Raw genomic sequence first — 21,389 nt, 5'->3', positions numbered from 1 at the left:
CGGCTATTACTTTCATTCCCTTGTTCACCAACAGTTCTTTCAGTTTCCAGACCCAGTTTCGACTTGGGGACAATCTGGGCAGCCCGCCCCCAGACAGCACCAGGGTGCGCAGGTTAAGACCTCCATCCCACGAGACCGCGCCCACCTGAGGCCCTCCGTGGCGCCAGGCTGGGAGGGAGCTTCTGACCCCCCGACTAGACACCTGCTCTCTTAGGGTTCCCCCGGCCCCAGGAACACTGAGGTTGACCAGCTTATTCAAGGGTGTGATCCCCACGAGTCCGCAGCCAGCTGAAGACACGCAGGGGGAGGCCAGGGAGGGCGCAGGCTGCTCTGCCGCAGGAACCACGCTCAGAGCGGCGGGAAGGAACGAGGCTGACAGCACGCGTCCGTCCAACACTCGGCTTTACTGAAGTCCACAGATACGTTACACTTACAGCACCAGCATCTCTCTGGAGGTCCGCGGTGGGGAGTTGTCCATCGGGGGAGGTCTCTGCTGAAAGCCCCCTCCCAGTACGGACCCCCCCCCATGGAAGCAGCGGGGCAGAAATGGAGATGGGGCATCTATCTGGGGCTCTCGGTTCCCCTCTCCTCCAAGAAAAGGGGGCTCGGAGGGAGCTGAGGCACAGGGTCCCCCTTTCCGACGCTGGGGCCACCCTGTGCACCCCCAGACCGTGGGTCCAGCGCACAGGAGGTGGGGTTGGTGGGTGGCCCCTGGAGCTGGTCCAGAGCCCCCCTCCCCACCTCAGGGGAGAGCCCGGCCAGGACCCCGAACACAGCCTGATACCCCGCTGGACCCACAGCCGGGGGCCCCGCCTCAGGAAGAGGAGACCGGGTACCCACAGTGGTTGTGGCCAGCTTCACCCAGGGTCAGCGTCAGGGACAGGCTGGGCTTCCGCCGCAGGGTCTCTTCCTCCAGGCCGCGCCGTGGGGGCCGGGACTTGAAGAAGTCGGAGACGTAGCGGACCTGGGGGAGGAAGACAAGAGCTGCTGGAGCGGAGGGGGGGCTCCGAGGTGGGGGGCTCCGAGGTGGGGGGGCTCCGAGGTGGGGGGCTCCGAGGTGGGGGGCTGCAGCAGACGGACAAGAGGGTGCGGGCGGCGGTGTCCAGCCCAGGGGCTCACAGTGAGGCCGGCCACCAGCGCCCCCTGCAGGAGGCCAGCGAGGACATCACTCCAGTGGTGCTTGTGGTCAGACACGCGGGTGTAGCCGACGTAGAGAGCGAAGGCCAGCAGGAAGAACTGCACCGTGGGCCGCAGCAGCCGCGCCCACTTCCAGCAGAGCCGGGCCTGCACGTAGAGCTGGGGGCCAGAGGGCGGCCGTCAGCCCGGGTGCTGGCTGGGCTCCCCCCACACCGGGGCCCAGGTGGGAGCTCTGAGGCCAGGAACACAAAGCCTCCGCACCCGTCAGCCCGCCCCTTCCACGGAAAGAGAAACCGAGGCCCAGGGAAGGCAGGGACAGGGCCGGTCCCACAAGCCAGTCCTGGGAAAGGACTCACCGCCAGGAACAACATGCAGTACATCCCGAAGGAGGAGTGTCCGGAATAGAAAGACAGCCTGAGGAAGGGGAGGGCGGCATCAGGGGGGCACCGAGAACACAGCCCGCGGCCAGGCTCGGCGGAGGGGGCGTTCCCTCCCATCAGCCTTCGGAACCCCCGGGCCTGCATCCCACTGGGTTTCCCGTTGTCCGGGACCCGGCACAGGGAGGGATCCGGGGGGAAACGTGGCCCCTCTTCTCTGACCAACAAAGTCTCCAGCTGCAGCTCATGGTCTCTGACAAGGACGTCTTGGGCCACAGACTCGGAACCAAGACAGACAGACAACTGCGTCCAGCACACAGTTAACCCCACACTTACCTCTCCTCTGTGGTACTTGACGCCAGAATTCAATACAAGTTTTAGCAAAAAGGACATCAGTGGACAAAAGAAAGTGGCAGATAAAGAAACTCTAAATGTCTCACCACCCATAAGAGAAATGAGAAACACCTATAGGAACAGAATCGCATGGACAGCGGCCACGTGTACCAAGGAGCAGAGCAGACCTCTCCGTGCAGACCGTGACGGTCTGCATGGGCCCCGTCTGGTGCATCCGAGGGGCTGTCCCCCTCCCAGCGCTGAGGCAGCTCCCTGGGGCACTGCTCGGAGACCTCTGCAGCGAGTGCTCATCACTACGGTCCAGGGAGCACAAAGACCCCCGGGAAGCTCAGGAAAGCAGCCCTCGGCCCCCACCTCAGGCTGACCTTCAGGAGCAGCACAGCCCCCAGGAGGCCTGGCTGAGCGCGGGCCTTTCTGTGGAAGGGGCGGGCTGAGCACAGAGGGCCCATCGGTAAACTCTGGGAGACTCATTTCTCCCGAGCGGTGTCTAAGGAAAGCTCCGAGTCACTAGCTGAGCACTCGGCGAACAGAAAGAACTTCATGACCACACGTGACAAAGAATACAGAATTTGCAAACCAAGTTCAGAAAGGTCACTGAGCAGCCAACCAACAACAGGGCCCAGCACCAGCAACAATCCCGGGGACAGGGAGTTCAACAAGATTTCCAGAGTCGCTACATTACAATACAAAACACCCAGCTCCCAACCAAATAAGTACAAAGCATGCAGGGGAAAAAGGTTGCCCTACACAGGGAAAAACATCTATTAGCCAAAGCCGTCCCTGAGGAAGCCCAGGCTAGACTAGACTTCTGGGACAAAGACGTTTCAACCGCCACTTAAAATCTGTTCAAAGAGCTACACAACGTCTCACTAAATAGAGAATACTATCAAAGACAGAGGTTACCTAAAGGAACCAAACAGAAATTCTGGAGCTGAAAACAGTACTATCCAAAACAAAAAGATCAATAGCAGATCTGAGTGGGCAGAAGAGTGACCACAGACACCAGTCGACAGGGACAATTCAGCCAGACGCGTGGAGAGTAAAAAAACGGAGAAACGGAAGTGGCCCCAGGGACACCACCCACACAGTGAGAGCCCAAAGAGCGCAAGGCACATGGGGGCAGAACGGGTCTTGGAAGAATTAATGGCTGAACACTTCCCTAACTGGGTCCAAAACATTAACTGACACACCCAAGAAGCTTGATGAACCCCAAAAGGAGAAACTCACAGAGACACAAGCAGCAAGACAAGAGACTCCTCCTGAATGAGGGAGTTATGGCTGGTTTCTCGTCCGAAGCCACGGAAGCCAGAGGCAGCAAGATGACATGGTCAGAGCAACAAGAGCTCTACACCTGGCCAAGTTATCCCCTAACAGGAGGAATGAAGACATTCCTAGATAAACGAAAACGGAGAGTTCTATGCTCCAATCCTGCCCTGTGAGAAATACCAAAAGAGAGTGTTTCCAGGAGGAACGAAGAAAAGGCAGTAATGAAGAAATTCAAAAGTCAGCAAAACAACAACCTGTAGAAAGCAAGACACCAGAAGCCCTTCCTGCTCAGTAGTCACAATGAATGTAAACGTATTAATGTCTCCAGATAAAAGGCAGAGATTACACAATAGATTTACAAAACAACCTAACTTTACCTGGGTACCAGAAACTCACTTTAGGTTCAAAGACACAAATAGGATGAAAAGTACAAAAAAGGGAGAACTGTTCCGTGCAAACAGCATTCAGAAGACGTTGGGCACGGCTACACCACTGGGAGACAAAACAGCCCCGGGAAACAGCTACTAGGAGAGACACAGGGTGTTACACATGAGAAAGGGCTCATCTGTCAGGATGACAAAACAATCACAGAGATACAGCCCCTGAACAAGACCCCCAAAATGGGGGCAGCAAAAACACACGGACGCTGCAACAGGTAAGCTCCAAAGCATTCAGGAAGCCAGACACGAGAGGCCACGTGGTGTGGGACTCCACACTTATGACTAGTCAGGAGAGGTAGAGACAGCCACACAGGAGGGGACTCATGGGTACCCAGGGCTGGGGACAGGGACAAAGGTGGGCATGGACCAACAGGGTGCTGGTTAACAACAGACATGGGGCTTCTTTTCGGGGTCATGAAAATATTCTGGACTAAGAGAGTGGGGACGCACAACACTGGGAATAACTAAAACCCAGAGAACTGTACACATTAAAACAGTTAAACTAGTGAATTTTAGCTATGTGAATATTTTTAAAAGATTTTATTTATTTATTTATTTATTTGAGCAGAAAGAGAGAGAGAGGGAGAGGGCGTGCACGCACAAGCAAAGGGGAAGCAGCAGAGGCAGAGGGAGAAGCAGGCTTCCTGCCGACCAAGGAGCCGAGCACGGGACTCGATCCCAGGACCCCGAGATCATGACCTGAGCCAGAGGCAAAGGCTTCACCAACTGAGCCCTCCAGGTGTCCCAAGCCACATGAATTTTATTTCAATCTTTTAAAAAGGAAAATAAGGGGGCGCCTGGGTGGCTCAGACGGTTAAGCCTCTGCCTTTGGCTCAGGTCATGATCTCGGGGTCCTGGGATCGAGTCCTACCGTCGGGCTCCTTCCTGCAGGGAGCCTGCTTCCCGCTCTGCCCCTCCCCCTCACCGCCGGTGCCCACTCTCTCTCTCTCGATGAATGCAATCTTTTTAAAAAACTTGATGTGTTGCAGAACTCATTAAAAAATAAAACAGGGCGCCTGGGTAGCTCAGTTGATTAAGCAACTGCCTCTCGCTCGGCACGCTGATCCCAGGTGGATCGGCTCAGGATTCCGGAGTCCCAGGATCGAGTCCCACATGGGCTCCGGGCCCCACGGGGAGTCTGCTTCTCCCTCTGACCTTCTCCCCTCTCACGCGCTCTCGCTCTGTCTCTCTCTAAAATAAATAAATAAAATCTTTTAAAAAATAATAATAATAATAATAAAGAAAATAAGAATGGCAATTAATTGAAAAGCTGATCAGAGACCATAAGAGCGCAGAGCAGAGAAGCAGGACAGAGGGCCGCCACCCGCCCAGCCTCACGCCCCCACACCCGCCCATCCAGAGGGCCCAGCCCCAGCAGCCTCACCCCCGACCCTCTGCTCAGGGAGTCGCCTCCTAACCTCCCATTCTCCCACACCCAGCTCCGAGGCCCCTCCCCCAGGGGTGGGGGTGTCTGTAACTGGGGGCCCCCAGGAGGGCTGACCCGACACCCACCTGGACTCGGTGACGTTGGCGGGGCTCCCCCTGCACACCTTCTCCGCCTGCACGTACACGGAGCAGTTCACACGGCTCCAGTCAGGGTCACACACCGCCAGGAAGTTGGGCCGCAGCCGGCCGACTGTGTACTTGGCCAGGTCCGTCAGCGACTGACTCACGGCGGCCCCGAACAGGAAGGTGCCCAGCACCTTGTAGATGGCCGCCACGTAGGTGTTGAAGTCGGAGTGGGAATGCAGACGGTCCGTGTACACCAGGTAGGCCTCCCCGGCTGACACCTGCATGGCAAGCGACTGAGGGGCCTCGTGGCCGGGCTTGGACGCCAGCTGTGGGCGCCTCCACCGGCCCTGGCTCCCTGGGCCTCGGGCCTCCCCACGGAGAGGGGCTCCGGCTTGCCAGCCCCCCTGAGTCGGCTGGGGTTCTGGGAGCGCCCAAGGGGGTCCTCTTCCCCGAAGATCAGCCCGCCCCCCCAGCCTCCAAGCCTCTCCTGCCTTACAAGGATGACGGTGGCCGTGATGGTGACCCCAGCCATGAGCCCGTGTGTGATGGTGTCTGGACGGTAGGGGTACTGGATGGAGTCATCTCCACAGTAGAACCCTCGCTTATACGGGGCGCTCACAAGCGTCAGGATGGCAAAAGGCAGAGAGGCTGGGGGCAGGGGAGAGAAGCCAGTGGCCACGCAGTTCCCCCCAGCTACGTGCCCCAGCATCCCTTGCGTGGCCCTGGCCACTGCCTGGGACCCCTGGTTTCTCACCTCCGCACCAACCTGACACTTGGGAGGCCGCTGCCCCCTTAAAAGCCCATCGCGATTCCCCATCATCCTCAGATAAACACCCGGGTCCTCCCAGACCCATCGCGCAGCCCCCACCCCACATCGCCCACCACCTCCCCTTCTTCACTTCTCTCCAGCCTCCTGTCTCCTCCCCGGCACCGGGAACCCGGCACACGTCCTCACCCGAGACCTCTCTGACCGCCGTCCCTCCAACCTGAGCTCCATCGGCCTTCCTGAGCATCCGCCCTGGCCCCACTCTCCCAGAATGAAACGTCCGTTGTGTGTGTCTCTTGGCACCGTTCATGCGCACGCACCGCAGGACACCTGAGTTCCCTGAGCACTGAGCAGGCTCCACCATGCTCAAGGCTGTCCCCGGAGCCTTCCGGGGGCTCAGCCTGTGCAGGTGTCTCACAGCACCTTTTAGAGACCTCCCTCCCTTCGCTCTAAGGCCGGCCGCAGAGCCCAGGAACACACCACAGTTAAGGCCCTGAGCGGAGATGCCTGAAGACCCCTGGGCAGACCAAGGGACTCCACATCTCGATCCAAACACACTTTCAGGAGCCACAAGTGTGGCAAAATAATGACAGGCATCATTGTGGCTCTGGGGTCCCAGGGCCCTGCTGAGCTGAGGGCGACAAGCACACGCAGAGCGCCCTTTGCCCCCAGCACGGCAGGTGGACAAGTAGGAGAGAGCTGGACTCTTCCATGGCCTGAATACCACAGGATGGGGGCAAGGCCAACTCCTCCTCCCCAAAGACCAAACTTAGTGCTGAGTGTTGAGAAACGCAGAGGTCTGCCCATGGCGCCGTGACAGTTAGGGATGGGGACTGGGATCGGGGGCTACGGGCTCGTCAGGGGGGGCCCCACACAGACGGCGGCTTGAAGGAGCTAAGAAGGTCAGGGCAGATCTGGGGAAGAAAGCCAGGCAGCAGCACCAGCCTGTGCAAAGGTCCAGAGGTGGGCCCACGCCTGGAGAGCTGGAGGGCGGGAAGGGGGGTGGCAGGGGGCGGGGAGGGTATTCTAAGATTGGGAATCTTGTGTTAGTGAGCGGGACACACAGTTTGGAGCAAAGGAACGAGCATGTCTTCGTAGGGTCCCTCTGGCCGCAGTGAGTGAGGGCAAGGGTGGAGGCAGAAAAGCCAGAGAGGAGAACCCCCAAAGCTGGGGGCTGGGGGGAGGCCAGAGCCAGAATACGCTGAGCCAGCAAGTCAAGCCTCATCCCTGCAGCCGGAGCAGGGCAGCGGCCGGCACAAGGCGCCTAAGCAGCGAGGTCAGCCTCCCAGCTCGGCCACCCCCACCCCAGCCACTGGAGACTGTCACCCTGGACTAGACCCGGAGCTGTGGGTTCAGGAAGTACAGCTCCCAGCACTGGATTGGGGGCCTCTCTCTGCCTGGGACACCGGCTCACGCCCTCATCGAAGACCCCTGCAGAACCTCCCTGCCTCTACACCCCCCACCCCGACACACACCCCGTATCTTCATCAGGGCCCTGTTGTCACCCTATGGAACTCAACTTTTTATGTGTGGAAGCTTCAAGAATGGGACCAGGTCTGCCTGGGCCTCTAGCACCTGGCAGCAAGAAGCAGCCGATGCACAACCTACACTGGCAGCTGCTGTGTGACCTCCCACAGGCACCGGAACCTCTCTGGACAAGCGGGGCCTCCCTGACCAGGAGCCTCCCTGACCAAGCGTTTGGTGGAAAACAGTTTCATTGTGCGCCTGTCACTTCTGCTCTAGCACACAGTAGGTGCCACGCAGACGTTTAAATATAATAACAGGCATTCATTTAATGACCGCGAGGGCCGGCAGACGCCCCCAGGCACTTCTTCCTGCTGCCAACCGGCCCACTCCAAAGGGGTCAAGTATAGGGGCCTGGCGCTCAGGAGGAGGGCCTGGCCTTTGCAACCCGCCCAGGATCACCCCTCCGACCCCGCCGGAAAGCAAGAACCCCATCTGGGGGCGGGGAGGGCGCGAGGCAGGGTGCGATTGAGGCCCGAGGTGCCTCTCCCTGCGCCAGGGGTAGAATTCTGAGCAAACACTCGGCCTTTGTTCCCGGGACCCTGGGGGAGGGGCGGGGAGGGGGCCTCGGGCCGCCCCCTCCCCCAGTCTGGCCCGCAAACCCGCCGGACAGGTTTGGCGCGCGCCGCCCAAGGCGCCAGGTGCGCGGGTAGCCGGGGGCCCAGACTTTCTCTCCTTCTCTCCCCCGCCCGAGAAGGGGGTCCGCCTCCCACCAACCAGCTGTGTGCCCGCTGGGGACGTCGATCCCGGGACTGGGGGTGGAGGTCCTCCCGGGCGATCCGCGCCGCGCCCCAAACCCGGGCCGCCGCCCTCGTGAATCACCGGCCCGGCCGGGCGCGGCCGGAGCCGCGTGCAACCCCTCGCTGGGGGCTTCCTGATGCCGCGGGCGGGGGGTCCCGGCACGGCCGGGAGAAACCGAGGCCCGGGAGGGCTCACGCAAGGCACCCGGGCGCGCGGGCCGTCCGAGGGGGTCCCCCGCCCCCAGGGGGCCTCCCCGACCCGCCCCCACAAACCAACCCTCGGGGGCCCGCGGCGCGGAACCGCCGGGGGCGGGGTCCTCCCCCAACACACGGGTCCCCGCGGCTCTTACCGACCAGCACGCACAGCACGTCGAGCAGCACGAAGACCCACCTCCGCTCCATGCCGCCCCCGCCCCCGCCCCGGGCCCCGCCCGCGACCCCCGACGCCGGTCCCAACGCGTCCCGTCGCGCCCGGGCCCGGCCTCGGGGTCACATGGCCGCGGAGCCAGGCTCTGCCAGGGCGGGGCGGGGCTTGGAGGGGAAGGCAGGGGAGCGGCGGGGCGGAGGCGGAGCAGCGGGAGGGCAGGGGGCGGACTCTGCCCCGGCCGCGGCGAGCCGGGAGGAGCGAGGTGAGGGGTGCGTGCGCGGGACGGCGGGAGACCCCACGCGGGTCTGGAGGCGAGAGGGTTCGTCTGCGCCCGGCGCTCCCCCACCGCGGGAGGGAGGCGGAGGCCGAGGGACAGCGGTCCAGGGCGCCCCCGCAGAGCGGGCCGGCTGGGTCCGGGAGGAGCGGGTGGCGAGGAGGGAGGAAGGGCCCCAAGCACACTCGGGGGGAGCGCGCGGGAGGGCCGACCCGGCAGGACGCGTCCCCAGGTCTCGTCGTACCCAGGGGCTGGATACATCTGATACCTCTGGGTTTGGAAGGGCCCCAAACCTGCTGTGTCCTGGCTTCAGTGCAAGGGATTTCTCCACGCCGAGTGCTGCAAACCCCGGCGTTCCTGGGAAGCGCGGCATTTCGGAAGGTCGGGTCCCTCGACACCCACCCCGGCCCCGCTCCCGTGGAGCACACGCACTGTCCCAGCTTCACAACGAGAGTGAAGCGTGAGCGCCCTCACCCTCGCTAGGTCCTAGGGAGCCCTGAGCTGGGAGGCGCCCAACAGTCAGGAGCTCCCAGCCGGGCAAGGAGGCCCAAGGGGCCATGACTAGACCCTTTGGGCCGAATCCGTCTGAGAATCCTTGGAGAGCCCTGCTCCGACCCGGCAAGAAACCGGGCAGGTGAGGTTCTGTCCCTCTTCCAAGGTCTCACAGTGGGAAGAAGTAGAGCTGGGCCTTGAACCCTGGGGTGCCGCAGGGTCTGTTCTCTTGACCTTGAACACACATTCACCAGCCCAGTTCCTCCAGCAATCATGAAACAGGATGTTTCTCAGCCCTTTCTAGGGATGAAGGGAGTCAGGCCCAGAGACCGGAAGCCCCTGACCCAGGGTCAGGCAGCTGGGGCCTCCACACAGAGCCCCACTGACCCTGCTCCCTGGGAGGGTGACTGGAATCGGCAGGGGGTTCAGGAGGGAGCAAAGCTGTTGGAAGTTGGGGGACAGTGCACAGCAGATCTCAGGCTCTTTGGCCATTATGGTTGGGGGGGGGGGGGGATGTCTGAGGGCCAGCTCCTCTGTGTCCCAGACAATTTTCCCAGCTCTGAGGAGCAGGCAGAGGCCCTCCCCCGGGGCCTGACAACGGCCTGCACGGAAAGTCCTGGACTCGGATTTTCCGTCTGCTGTGTGGAGGGGAGACGCTGTGTGGGAGGCACATTCCCAGTACCCACCCCCTTTCCAACCGCCTGCAGAAGGGGGAGGGAGGGAGGCCGCACACACCCTAAAAATACGCAGCTTCCTCCGGGTCCCCAGACCGGGGGCGGGGTCTGCTGCAGGGTCCACTTTCAGGCTCAGCTGGATCCAGCACTTCTGGGGCTCCGGCTCTGCTCCCTGGCTCTCCCGCTGCCTCTCCGGGAGCGGGGCGGACCTCAGGGAGAGGCAGGTCCAGAGCTCCTTCACCCACTGGTTCGCACGGTCACGCTGTGCATAATAGATCATCGTTTTTGGGAGAATCACCTGGTAAGTTAGTTATATGTGAACAGGATCCACGACGCCCGGCAGAACGTTCCAGAAATGTTACCGGACCTCATTACTGAGCTTTGCTCACGGTCCCCTGGGAGGGACTGCTCATTCTCAGGGCAGAGAAAGTGAAGCCGTGGAGTGGAGAGGAGGAGGGGTTCTTTATGGAGCACCTGCTGGGTGCCGGGTGGGGACCTGGCTGGGAGGAGCCTGCCAGAGGAGGTGTGGTGCTGGGGATGGCGGAGTCGCGCAGGTGGGACCCAGGAAGTCTCTAGGGGAGGTTCGGAGGGCACAGAGACCGTGGGCAGGAAGGAGCGTGGCCTGTTCCCGTGGCTCAAGGGCCCGCATGGTCTGGAGTAAAAACCCTCCCTGCTGACCCATCACACTGTCCTTAAAAACACCTGGGCAGAGTCAGGATTAAAATCTAATGAGGGCAGCAAGGATTAGGATTAAGGTTAGGATCGGGGTCAGGGCTCCCACCCCTGCTAGCTGGGGGCCTCCCCACGCAGGGAGTCCTCATACTTGGAATCTGCTTTAACCCTTTATAGAAAACCCGAGGCCAGTGAGGCCTGCTCGAGGGACAGAACCCGGGCTGGGAGCCGGACGTGGACAGCTCCTCCCCGACCTGCTGGATCCCAGGGACTCATCTGTGTCCCGGAGCCAAGTCCTGGGTGCCTGGTGACCCCCCAGGGAGTGGAGCTCAGGGCTCAGAAGGTGGTCAGTTCTCACCAACGTGATGGGCCCCCGGGTGTCTTGAAGTGCCGTGGAGGTAAGAGAGAGATGTCCAGAAGGGGGCAGAAGGGCACCTGGCACAGAGCAGGTGCCCTGAGCGCACCACTCCCAGCCTCTCTGTGCTTCTCCGGGGGCTAAGTTCGAGCCCTGTGTTGGGTGCAGAGGTTACTTGAAAGCATGCTCTCGTGGCTCAGAGAGGCCGCCGTGGGAGCTCTCCCAGCCTTGGGGCTTTGCCCCTGGAGTTGAGCCTGCGCCCCTGGGGGGCTTGGACATCTGCGTGGACACCGTCTCAGCCTGGCTGTGTGCGTCACAGGCATAGAACGCACCTAAGCCCTGAGATGGGACTGACCTGCCCAACCGGGAGCCCAACTCCCTGGGAAGCATCTGGAGGGTTAACAACAGGAGACGGTGCAGCAGGCACCTGGGGTCACCTTGGAGTCAGAAGCCAGCATCGGCAAATTTGGATCTCGGGCTGAGCTGCCACCTCAGACACCGTCCTCTCCCTGCCCCACACCCCCGTGTCCACCACCTCCTCTGAGCTCCAGCTCCATTTCTGTGTCTGCTTATCATCCCCCGCCCCGGCCCTGAGCTCCAGGGGCAGGGCCAGCACCCGGCAGGCGCCAGGCCGTGACACGGCCCAGTGACTGAGGAATGGCTGAGCACCCACAGCCTGCGCCGGGGACCCTCCAGGTCAGCGGCCCCGGAGTCACGGCCAGAGAACATGAGCCGCTTACTCCTTTACAGGCCGGTCCTCACAGTGAGGGTCCCCCCTGCACTGTGGCGCCCCCACCCCGCCATGTCCAGCCCCAGCCAGTCTCCCTCAAGCACAACTCTGCTCTTCCTTCCTCCCAAACACACCTCCCAGCATCCGCCCTACACAGCCCCAGGCCTCCGCGCGCTCATCCCCACGCCGCCCTGGCCGCGGTCCCCTCCTAGGGAGGCAGGTTCTGCACCTGCAGGTGGGCAGCCTACCCAGGCCTGGCCGGTCACTCGTTCAGTCCCAGGCACGAGTCTCACTCCAGGGCTCCCACTGGAGCTGCTGGGAACAGACCATGCTTCCTGGGGAGGGCCCAGGCGAGCTGCAGCTTCCGGTGCCACAGCTGCCACCTTAGCACGAGGAAGCTAGAAGCCAACCGTCACAGCAGCCACAGTCCCGGGACAGCCCGGCCAGGGCCCTCGCGTGTGCGCATCAACACGAGGGAAATGACTCCTTTACGACAACCAGCAACACCAGAGAAACGGGGACCTCCGTCCAGAAGAGACAGGACAAGTGTCCAGAAATGACCCCCCCAGGCAAGAAGAGCAAAGACTCAGGTAAAGTGTCTATAGGAAAAGGTGGAAATGCAGAATTTCAGTAGAGAAATGAAAAAAGCCAAGTCCACGTCCTAGAACCAAAATATACCCGGAGTGAGTAAGAGACGGTGGGGGCAGGCGCGCGTCAGCCGGCATCCCCTTGGGCAGCCGGACACTGGGGGCAGCAGAGACGCTGGGACAGTGGCGGCCGGGGTGCCCCAGGCTCAGGAAAGGCACAAGGGGCCCCACACCAACCTGCCTCCCCTGGGACAGACCCGCCCTACGCCCCGCAAACACGACACACGGGACCCAACATCAACCGGGAGTCCTCAATCCAGCAACCCTAAGACAAACACCACGTGCAGCAACGGGGCCTTCTCCAGCCGGCAGAGCAGGAACACCACGGCCGTGGAGCCACCCAGGGACAGACCAGCTCGGCCGTGGCCCCACAGCCCCAGGGAGGAGCAAGCACCAGGCGCACAGCCGTCTTCAAAAGCCACGGCCACGGAAGAGCTCCCGCCATGCTCGTGTCAAAGTGGCCAAACTCCGGACCACAGACGCCGGCGAGAGCTGGCGGGGCTGCAGGCAGTGGGGGCCTCTACCCTGGGCCTCCTCCACAGGACCCAAGGCTCTCCCCGCGCCTGCACTGGCTGTGGCTTGGCCGGCCTCACGTCGAAGCAGCATCATGACCAGCCCCCTACAGCCCTGTGCCACCTCCGCCACGACAGCCCAGATCACAGGGTCCACCGAGCGACCGGCCCCCAGCTCCTCCTCACAGCCCGTCCTCCCCAGCTACCACGAGGCACCCGTGGGTTTCAAATCAAGTTTAATAAATAAAACAGCAAGGGATTCAAGGCAGTTCTCACTTCACAGTGTGGTCCTTGGTGGGGTGAGGGAAGGTCGAGGCCAACTCTGCAGACGGGCTCGGTCCGAAACCCTCTCCTGGTGACACCGGGGTTGGGGAGTGCTGCCCTGGCCCCGTGGAGGACCCCACTCCCATTTGTAAACAGAAACATAAATAAAACGGGGGAAGCTGGGAAAAAGAAGGACCAGGACCCCAAACCGTCGTGCTGGGGAGCTTCAACAGAAGAACGACCCACAGGGTCCGGGGAACGGGCTGGAGCCAGCCCCTCGGGGCTGCAGGCAACAGTGCCTTGGTACCAAGGGGGGTGCAGGTCACCTGTCTCCTCGACCCCACACCCGGGGCTGCTGCAGGCTGGAGAGAGGGAGGCGGGGGGAGGGGGGGCGTAAAGTGCGGCGTTTCCTGAAGTGGAGAGCAGGGTGGAGGTTGAGGGCGGGCGCGGCCGACATCGAGGTATATGGCTCTGTGCCCCACCGGGTTTGGCACCGAGTAGCAGCTGCCCGCGACCCCGGGGCTGGGGCAGCCCACGACCCCACCAGGGGCAGGGAGATGGAGCCAAGCGGGGTGCTGAGGGCGCCCGGGCGGAGGCTGCTGGTGGGGGCAGCACCCTGCCCCATCTCCCCACCTCCCTGAGGGAGCAGGGACACCGTCCTTGCCTCTGCTGGCTACACGGGGCCGGGCCCTCCACCTCTGGCCGCCCACCGGGTACTGCGCCGGGGGCAGCAGCCTGGACAGCACGGACAGTGGGGCCGGGCACCGAGGGCGCCAGGCTGTGTGTGAGGGCGGGGCAGGCCCGGCCGCAGTGCGCCATGTCCTTGCTGCGTTCTGGAGCAGAGGTGGTGCTACCCGAGGCCCACGAGGAGGGGAAGGGTCAGGAAGACTGGCGGAGGCAGGCCCCGCGGCGGCCCCACGTCCAGTCCGGGCCACGCACGCCCGCCTGCGGCCAGGGATCAACAGGTCATCACGTTACAGCTGCAGGGGAGAGACCGAGAAAGGGTCAGTGCGGTCCCACGGACGGCACGGCCTGGGTGCCGTAGGCTGAAACCGTGGCTCCCGACCTCGCCTCCCCAGCAGACCGTGTTTTCACTAGTGCTGGCGGACAAGCTCCCCGGAGGCAGCAGTGTCCTGGGCGCCTGGGGAGGCTGGCGGTGGGGACAGGGGTGGGAGGAGCCTGGCACTGGCCCCAAGTGTACCTTTTTGGGTTTTGAACCATATGAATGTATTACCTAGTCAAAAAAATAAATAAGCCAAATTAAAAGTAGAAAAGAAAAGTAAGAAACCAACCGAGGCTGCTGCATGTGGCCAAGCCGTCCTCGGGGCACAGCCCTCCCTCTCCACAGCGCAGCCCAAGGCTGAGGGGGACCTGGGGCAGGGGGACCCAGGGCAGGGGCCGCACTCACTGTGACAGGGGATCCGCGTGCAGCCCGGGGCCTGGGCACGCTGGGTGAGCAGCCAGGAAGGGACTCACGTCCCCAATGCCGATGAGTCCGAACTCGGTGACAGACAAGGCCACCTGGGCGGGAGCGACGACCTCCTCGGCCTCTCCGTTCACATCCGCGCGGCTGGCGAGGAGGGGCAGCTCCTCAGGGAGGGCCCCAGGCAGGGCCAAGTCCACAGCCAGTCTCGGGCTGCTGCCGGGCTCCGGAGGTGCTGTGGCCGGGGGGCAGAAGGCCGGCTCCACCAGGCCGGGGGGCCGCCTGGGCAGGGGCACGGCTGGGGGCGCATCCAGCTGCTGCTGCTGGAACGGACAAGGCCCCGGATCCGAGGGCGGAAGGCTGTCGGAACTCTCCCCAGGTTCACCGACGCTGCTGGCCACGCTGTCCACACCGAGCAGCTCTGCGAGGAGAACACAGCTGAGGCCGGACCCCCGGAGACCCAGCCGTCCCAACGGAAGCGTGCCCGGCTAAAATCACACTCGTGCCTTCAGGCTGCCACCGGCACCGGGCTCCGACCCAACCTCTACAGGTCCGGCCCAGCTTGCGGACCCTCCACACGGAGGTGCCGCCACCAGGCATCACACACACACAGAAGAAACCCGTCATACAGACGCAGTGTGCCGAGGCTAACGGCCCCGGACTGGGGGGGGGGTATCGTGACCAGAACACAGCAAGTTCAAAGAAATTCAAACAAACAAAACAGAGTAAGAGAAGCTTGAAGGCAAAATGCACGTGAATGCGAGCTGTCAGGCGCTTCTGCACGCACGTGCGATAAGCAAAGCCAGAAGTAGGTGGCTGCGGCCCCCTTTAAGCAAACCACTGAACTGACCAGGTTCCAGCACAATCTAAACCCCAGCGTGTGGCAGACTCAGAGCTGCGGTCCTCAGGCTTACCTCCGTGCTCATGGGCACGAACTGCAGTGCAGAGCCGGCCCTGTCTTGCTCTCGTGTGGCCCTGAACCCAGATGCCAGGGAGCCTCTGACACCCCCGTGCCCTCCCACATGGCACCCAGAGCCACAGGTCACGTGTAGTACCCCGCCACGCAACAAGCCAGCAAGTCCCTGTGGCTACTCGTGTATGACACCGCATGGACCACTCTCTGGGGTCGAGCCCAGGGGCCCAGAGGAGGGTACCAAGGAGAAGAGGACACCCCCACGGGCAGGGACCTGCCCCACACTCTCACCTGTGTGCATCCGTGCCAAGGGGTCCTGCTCGGAGCCCAGGCCGTCAGCTGCAGGGGGCAGGGGTGGCAAGGAGCGGGGACGGCCAGTGCCATCAGGGTCACTGCTGTCCAGGTCCTGCTCTGCGTCCCTGTGGGGAGAGCGCGATGTGAAGGGGAGACACCTGCCCGGGACGCCCACCCTCCCCACCCTCCCCACCCCGGGGCCCTGGGAGCCCACTGCACGCACGTGGCTCCCGACGGGCCGTATTTCCTCCGGCCCAGCCGCGTCTGCTGCGAGAAGTAGTCGTAGCGCTCCGACTTCTTCCACAGGTAGTAGTACTCCACACACTCCCCCACGGACCGTGTGCGCACCTGCGGGACGGGAGCCGCATCACCTCCCGACAAGCAAAGAGGGTCCCAGCACCACCACGCTTGGCCAAATCAAGACTCCGCCTTCAGCCCCCGCCACTGGCTTCCAACCCGCCCGAGGCACATCCCTTGCCTAAAGCAGGACAGCGCCCATCTCAAGAGACCCGCCCACTGGCGTGGACCTGGCACCCTGTCCTTCACTTCAGGCCCACGTGTCCGGTACCACCTTCCTTGCCCCTGACCACAAGGTCCCAGAGACAGCGGCACCACCCCGCCCCTCACAGGCAGCCGACGAGGAGAGACAGCCCCTGGTGCAGACCCCGGGACGGCCCCCCTGCCCAGAGGGGACAGCATGTGAGCCCACGCTTCGCACCAACAGTCTGCGGGAGAGCTGCTCACGAGGGCAAACAGGCCGTCAGAGGACACACTGCTTTTGGGAATCCAACCCGAGATCGTATTTACATGACACAGAAAACCAAAAAAACTCCTCATGTGTAAAGTACCCTGGAAAGGGCCACAAACACGTGCCCGGCCAGACCCCACATGTCAAACCTCCTAGGGCAGAAGATAAATCACAGAGACCCAATGACCACCACAGGGAACACACTCGGTGACTCGGTGACAGTGTGGCACGCCACAGAGGGTGACCACACCCATGGTGCGTCCAGCCGATCCCGGACACCTGGTGCAGGTCTGACGCAACGGGACCTGTGTGCCGACCCCACTTCCATCAGAAGAAACTCGGAGAACTCTAATAATTCGGAGCATCTTCCCACTTCGCAGGTTCTCCCCACACCCAGCCGGCAATGGCACGGGAGTCCCCGCACTGTTCGCCAGAATGGGGGAAGGGACACTGGGGCCCAGGGAGGGCCCGCAGCGCAGCAGGAACAAGGCCCACATGTGATCGGTCTGCTCTGTGAGCCCCCTCAGCACACGTGTCCTGCCGGGAGTCCAGTCCTCGGTGGTCTCCCCGGGGCTGGCCACAGCGGAGCCTGAAACGCACGGACAGGTAGCCCACGGCTGTCACCAGGGTGGGCGGGCAGGAAGGAACAAAGGCATCGTGCGAATGACACAGAAGTGGCCAGGGCCGTGGTGGAAATAGCGCACAGGGAACCACGTCAGGCCTCGAGGCACGGAGCCAACGCCGTGCTGGGCCCAGGCTGCTGAGCATGGTCCGTCCCCACAGCAGCCCCAAGCAGGCCCCTCCATCACCTCCAAGCTCCTGGGAGAAGCCACGGAGGCCCACACATGAGCCCGCTTTCTGCCAGGAACTTCCCGACAGACCCCAGAGGGACACGATGACAGGATGAGAGGTCTGGTGGGGACGCCCCAGGGAGATGGACAGCGAGAAACTGAGACAGAGCCACAGGGACACGCCAGGCACATGTCCCATACCGCACAGCGGAGGGGCAGGGCTCTGGGCACCATGCACAGGGCCACAGGCGAACGGCCTCACTGTGGAACGTGCAGATGCCAACAGTGACCCAGGTCTAGGGTAAGGCAGGAGAACCTGCGGTCAGCAGCGCCTGTCATCAGTCTGCAGCAGATGGCAGAAGGACCACGTCCTTTGAGGAAATCAGGAGGTGGGGGCTGCGAGTAGGGCCCTAGGCCCTGTGCTGAGGAGATGGCAAAGCCAGGCCGAAGGACCTCAAACAGAAAAGACTACTGACGTTCACCCCAGAGCAGGGTCTGGAGCCTTCGTTTTGGGGACGGGAAGATGGCCCAGCAGGCATCAGCAGAGACCAGAACAAGACACCCAGGGGCGTGGGGAGAGGAGAGGTGAGCACTGGGGCTCCGCCACGGCTCCGGGGAGCCAGCCCTGAGGCCAGCAAGGTGAGCTGCACCCACTGTGGGGGGTGACGGGGGCCTGGTCTCCTGAAGCCTTCCCAGCCCCAAAGCGCCCCTGGGAGACCCGGCGGGAGGAGGGCGGGCCTTGTCCTCACCTTGTTGGCCTGGATCAGGTGGAAGTTCTTCCCGTGCACTCGGAAGCCGTGCTCGAAGTTCCTGCACTCCTCCTCGCCCCACGCACAGAACCCATCTGCAAGCAGAGGGAGCGCCGTGGCACCCGCGGCAGCCCGGACACGGTGACGGCGAAGGGCAGGGAGGGCCGCGGCCACACGCTCACCTCGGATCACCTTCACGTTGAACCGCAGCCTCCGCAGGGCCTCCTCTGCGTTGAAATTGCATTTCACCAGCTCATAGAGCGCCTGAGGAGAAGCCACAGACTTCCCGCCTGTTCACCTCACCCCACCCACCCCACCCACCCCAGAGAAACAGCCAGAGGTGTTCACACCACCCTGTGGGGCAGGGACACCAGGGGGCAGTCACAGCGCCCTCTGGAGACGGGGATGTCACAGGGTGGTCACTCCACAGGGGCAGGGATGGGGGCGTTCCAGCCAATCTTAGGGACGGGGGGACTTTGGAAAGGTTCACACCACTCAGGCAGGAAAGTCGAGAGGGTTCACACCACTGTCCGGCTGACGTTGGGAGGGTTCACACCACTCTCAAGGTGAGGACATCAGGAGGCTTCACAGCAGCGTCCGGGGTAAGGACATCGGGAGGGTTCACACAAGTCCCAGAGTGGGGATGTCAGGGTAGGGTTCACACCACTCTCAGGGGGGAAACATCGGGAGGGTTCACGGCAGTCTCGGGGGCGGGGACACGGGGCGGGGACACGGGGACGTCGGAGGGGACATGGGGACGTCAGAGGGGACACGGGGACGTCGGCGGGGACACAGGGCGGTCCCACCACCATTTCTCCCACAATGAGGGTTTCTCCTTTGCATTTGCCACCATCACATAACCACACAGGGCAGGACCCTCGTGGCGGTCCTCCCCACCGCCCTCCTGGGGTGGCCCTGCCATTCCCCGTGCCCCTTCATGCCTGACCCCCTCCCCTCCTGCCCCTGCACGGTCCCCGCAGACACCTGAGCCGTTGCCCTGCAGCCCGGGACGCTCTGGCACTGGGCCCGCAGGTGACAGCCCACCTGCTCGCTGTCCTTCACAGCCTCTCCCTCCGGGCGCTGCGACCCTGCCGTCTCGTGCCACCTCCGCTTCACGGCCCGGTACAGGAACTCCTCCACCTCCCTCTCGGGAAGGACGTTGGGGTCCCAGAGAAGCTGGTCATCATTCTCATAGACTGTGGACAGGGAGGGCTGGGTCACGTCACGGGCGCGCGTGGGGCCCTCCCACTCCCTCACAGCTGGGTCAGACGCGCCCGCCAGGGCACCCCCGGGGCCTGCCCGGTTCCCGCGTGGCAGAGAAGGACGACCCCCGGACCAGCCATGGCGGCACTTTGTGCCCAGGTGGCGTCGTCCGCTCCAGAACCCAGGGCTGGCTTAGGATCCGAAAGCCCTTCGACATGAGGGTGAAGGAGAAACGGCCGGCCCAGGGCACAGAGCAGCACTCCAACTGTCCACTGCCGACGGAAGGAAACCGCCTCGTCCAATCAAGGGCGCCCAGAGCAGCCCACAGCCAAGGACATACGACACGGGACACAGACCCGTCCCCCAAGTCTGGGAACAAGACAGTCTCTCCGCTCTCCTCGCTCGGTCCGGGAGGGGTCACCGGCGCGACGCGGCCAGGAAAGGGGCTCAAAGCCGGGAGGACGGCAGGGCAACCGCGTGCAGCGTCGTTCACACGCCACACGAGCACACACACACGAGAATGCAGAAGAACCACGGAGAACCGACGTGGAACAGCGCGTTCAGCAAACTCACTGTGCGCAAGACCGACTGAAACTACAAACCGCATCTCTACGGAGAGAAACCAACCGACGTGACATTTTTCCGAAGATGGTTCGCACCAGCACAGACGGGCCGTGAGGTGCGAGCAGGCCTGCAGCAGAAACACCACCGCCGGTTTCAGGAGGGGAACGGCACGCGGGGTCTGCAGGGGTCGAGGGCGTCCCCGGAAGGACGACCACGAGTAACCTCGGGGTTCGGCACAGCCCTCATCGAAATCGAGCTGCCAACAAGCTCGCGAGCAGCTTATACAGACGCACGACCAGGCCCAAGGCTGGAGGACAGACATCGTCTCCAGCGCCACTCACGATGACGAAGACAGCGCGGGGACAGCCAGGTCCCACGAGAGACCAGCGGGCAGAAGCCCAACATACGCACGTGCAACGGGCCACTCGGCACGGGCCGGAGCAAAGCACAGGCTGGAGGCCTCCGGACCCCCGCCCCAACCACACACTCGACGAGCAAGCGAGGCTGCTGCTTCCCGCGTGGCGGGGAAGGTGGCGGCATTGGCCTTTGCAAGGACGCCTTCACGGCCCCCGCACGGCACAGCCGGAGCTAACGCTAACGACCAGACGGCGGTGCCCACAGCCCATGGCGGCCTCGTGTCCGGAACGCCAGAGGGACACGGATCGGGAAGGGAAAGGCGATTCCACTGAAACCGCAGAAAGAGCCTCGAGCAGGGGCCTGGACAGACGTCTGCAGCGGCTGCTCAACCTAGTCCCAGAGACTCGCCAGTTAAAGCCACGACGAGACTCCCTTCCTCAGCTAGAGACCCCGCAGCGTGTGTGGGACGTGCACCCACAGGGCCACGACTTCCATCACCCATCCCAGAAGCAGCGTGGACCCGCTCGGAGCCGCACGGACAAACCCGTACTCCACCAGCACAATGGACACTCCAGGACACAGCCCGCCACAGCCACGAGGCCCATGTGCCACACGCACAGATTTAACCTCTGCTGGGGGGCAGAGGGACACCTCGGAACCAAGGACCGGCCATTCCCTGGAAAAGGCAGAGGCCCCGAGGCTGGGGCCCCAGACGGAGGTTTGCACGTGCTCAGGACTCTTGGAGGAAGGGGCTAGGAAGTGTGCACGGCTGCCCTTGTCTGGGGGAGGGTGTCACGCGTCCTCAATTCACAGAGACGCACCCCATGGTTCCACAACCCAGCTGACCGGCGCCGTCCTGCCTCCCCCCACCACCGCTTGCGGCCCAGCAAGCACATGCCGCCAAGACCACGTCCCGGCTTCCAGCCCGGGGCCTCCGTGTCTCTGCTGAGAGGCCTTGTCTCCTCCATCTGCACCCCTCACTGCCAGTCTCAGGGGCTGAGTCATCCTGGGAGACTCCTGAGCCCGGGGTGCCGGCCCCAAACCGCAGGGCCCGTGGGGCCGGGAAAACAAGACTCGGCTCGACAGCCAGCTGACTTCACTCCCCTTTTCTTCCCCTGTAAGCAAACACGGCAGCACCTATCTCCAAGGACAACAGGCCTCGCTCCACGTTCCAGTGGGGACATCGGGTGGGGGATGCAGAGCACCCTAAGGACAGCACACGGCAGGGGGACACCTGTCTCTGA

General features: G+C 63.0%; 2 protein-coding genes and 1 long non-coding RNA gene across 17 annotated transcripts in view; 1 reads left to right on the top strand and 2 right to left on the bottom strand.

Moving 5' to 3' along the window:
• Window positions 1-563: 563 nt before the first annotated feature.
• Window positions 564-9,161, bottom strand: PLPP2 (phospholipid phosphatase 2). 4 transcript variants are annotated; one of them, XM_082738030.1, is made up of 6 exons: window positions 8,467-8,622; window positions 5,583-5,734; window positions 5,087-5,364; window positions 1,494-1,551; window positions 1,120-1,296; window positions 564-964 (listed from the first exon to the last, which is right to left on the bottom strand). In XM_082738030.1, exons 1-6 carry the CDS (start codon window positions 8,516-8,518, stop codon window positions 815-817), a joined length of 867 nt encoding a protein of 288 aa, XP_082594156.1. In that variant the 5' UTR covers window positions 8,519-8,622; the 3' UTR covers window positions 564-814. The 4 variants fall into 4 exon arrangements, with proteins under 4 accessions (XP_082594156.1, XP_082594154.1, XP_082594155.1 ...); XM_082738028.1 differs by lacking the exon at window positions 5,583-5,734 and having other exon boundaries at window positions 8,467-9,033; XM_082738029.1 differs by lacking the exons at window positions 1,120-1,296; window positions 5,583-5,734 and having other exon boundaries at window positions 8,467-9,077.
• LOC309868370 lies at window positions 5,741-13,107 on the top strand. Of its 5 annotated transcripts, XR_014313661.1 has the most exons (3): window positions 8,699-8,802; window positions 10,041-10,126; window positions 10,773-13,107. It is a non-coding gene; the product is annotated as an uncharacterized lncRNA (long non-coding RNA). The 5 variants fall into 5 exon arrangements; XR_014313660.1 differs by lacking the exons at window positions 8,699-8,802; window positions 10,041-10,126 and adding an exon at window positions 5,741-8,017; XR_014313662.1 differs by lacking the exon at window positions 10,041-10,126 and having other exon boundaries at window positions 8,706-8,752.
• The window catches only part of MIER2 (MIER family member 2), a 21,480-nt gene continuing 13,149 nt past the window's right edge, over window positions 13,059-21,389 (bottom strand). For 6 of the 8 annotated variants that reach the window (XM_082737888.1, XM_082737891.1, XM_082737892.1 and 3 more), the window contains 7 exons: window positions 19,066-19,217; window positions 18,204-18,285; window positions 18,022-18,116; window positions 15,957-16,081; window positions 15,731-15,858; window positions 14,512-14,947; window positions 13,059-14,083 (listed from right to left, as the gene is read on the bottom strand). In XM_082737888.1, the coding sequence (XP_082594014.1) occupies window positions 14,062-14,083; window positions 14,512-14,947; window positions 15,731-15,858; window positions 15,957-16,081; window positions 18,022-18,116; window positions 18,204-18,285; window positions 19,066-19,217 (1,040 nt within the window). In that variant the 3' untranslated portion in view covers window positions 13,059-14,061. Of the gene's footprint in view, window positions 14,084-14,304; window positions 14,338-14,511; window positions 14,948-15,730; window positions 15,859-15,956; window positions 16,082-18,021; window positions 18,117-18,203; window positions 18,286-19,065; window positions 19,218-21,389 lie in introns of all 8 variants that reach the window. The other 2 variants (XM_082737889.1, XM_082737886.1) reach the window with 1 other exon arrangement.

This window comes from Mustela nivalis (assembly GCF_964662115.1).
Source record: "Mustela nivalis genome assembly, chromosome: 1".
NCBI classification, from domain to species: Eukaryota; Metazoa; Chordata; class Mammalia; order Carnivora; family Mustelidae; genus Mustela; species Mustela nivalis.
The sequence above is the reverse complement of the archived record's forward strand: the minus strand, read 5'-3'. Positions and strand labels throughout refer to the sequence as shown.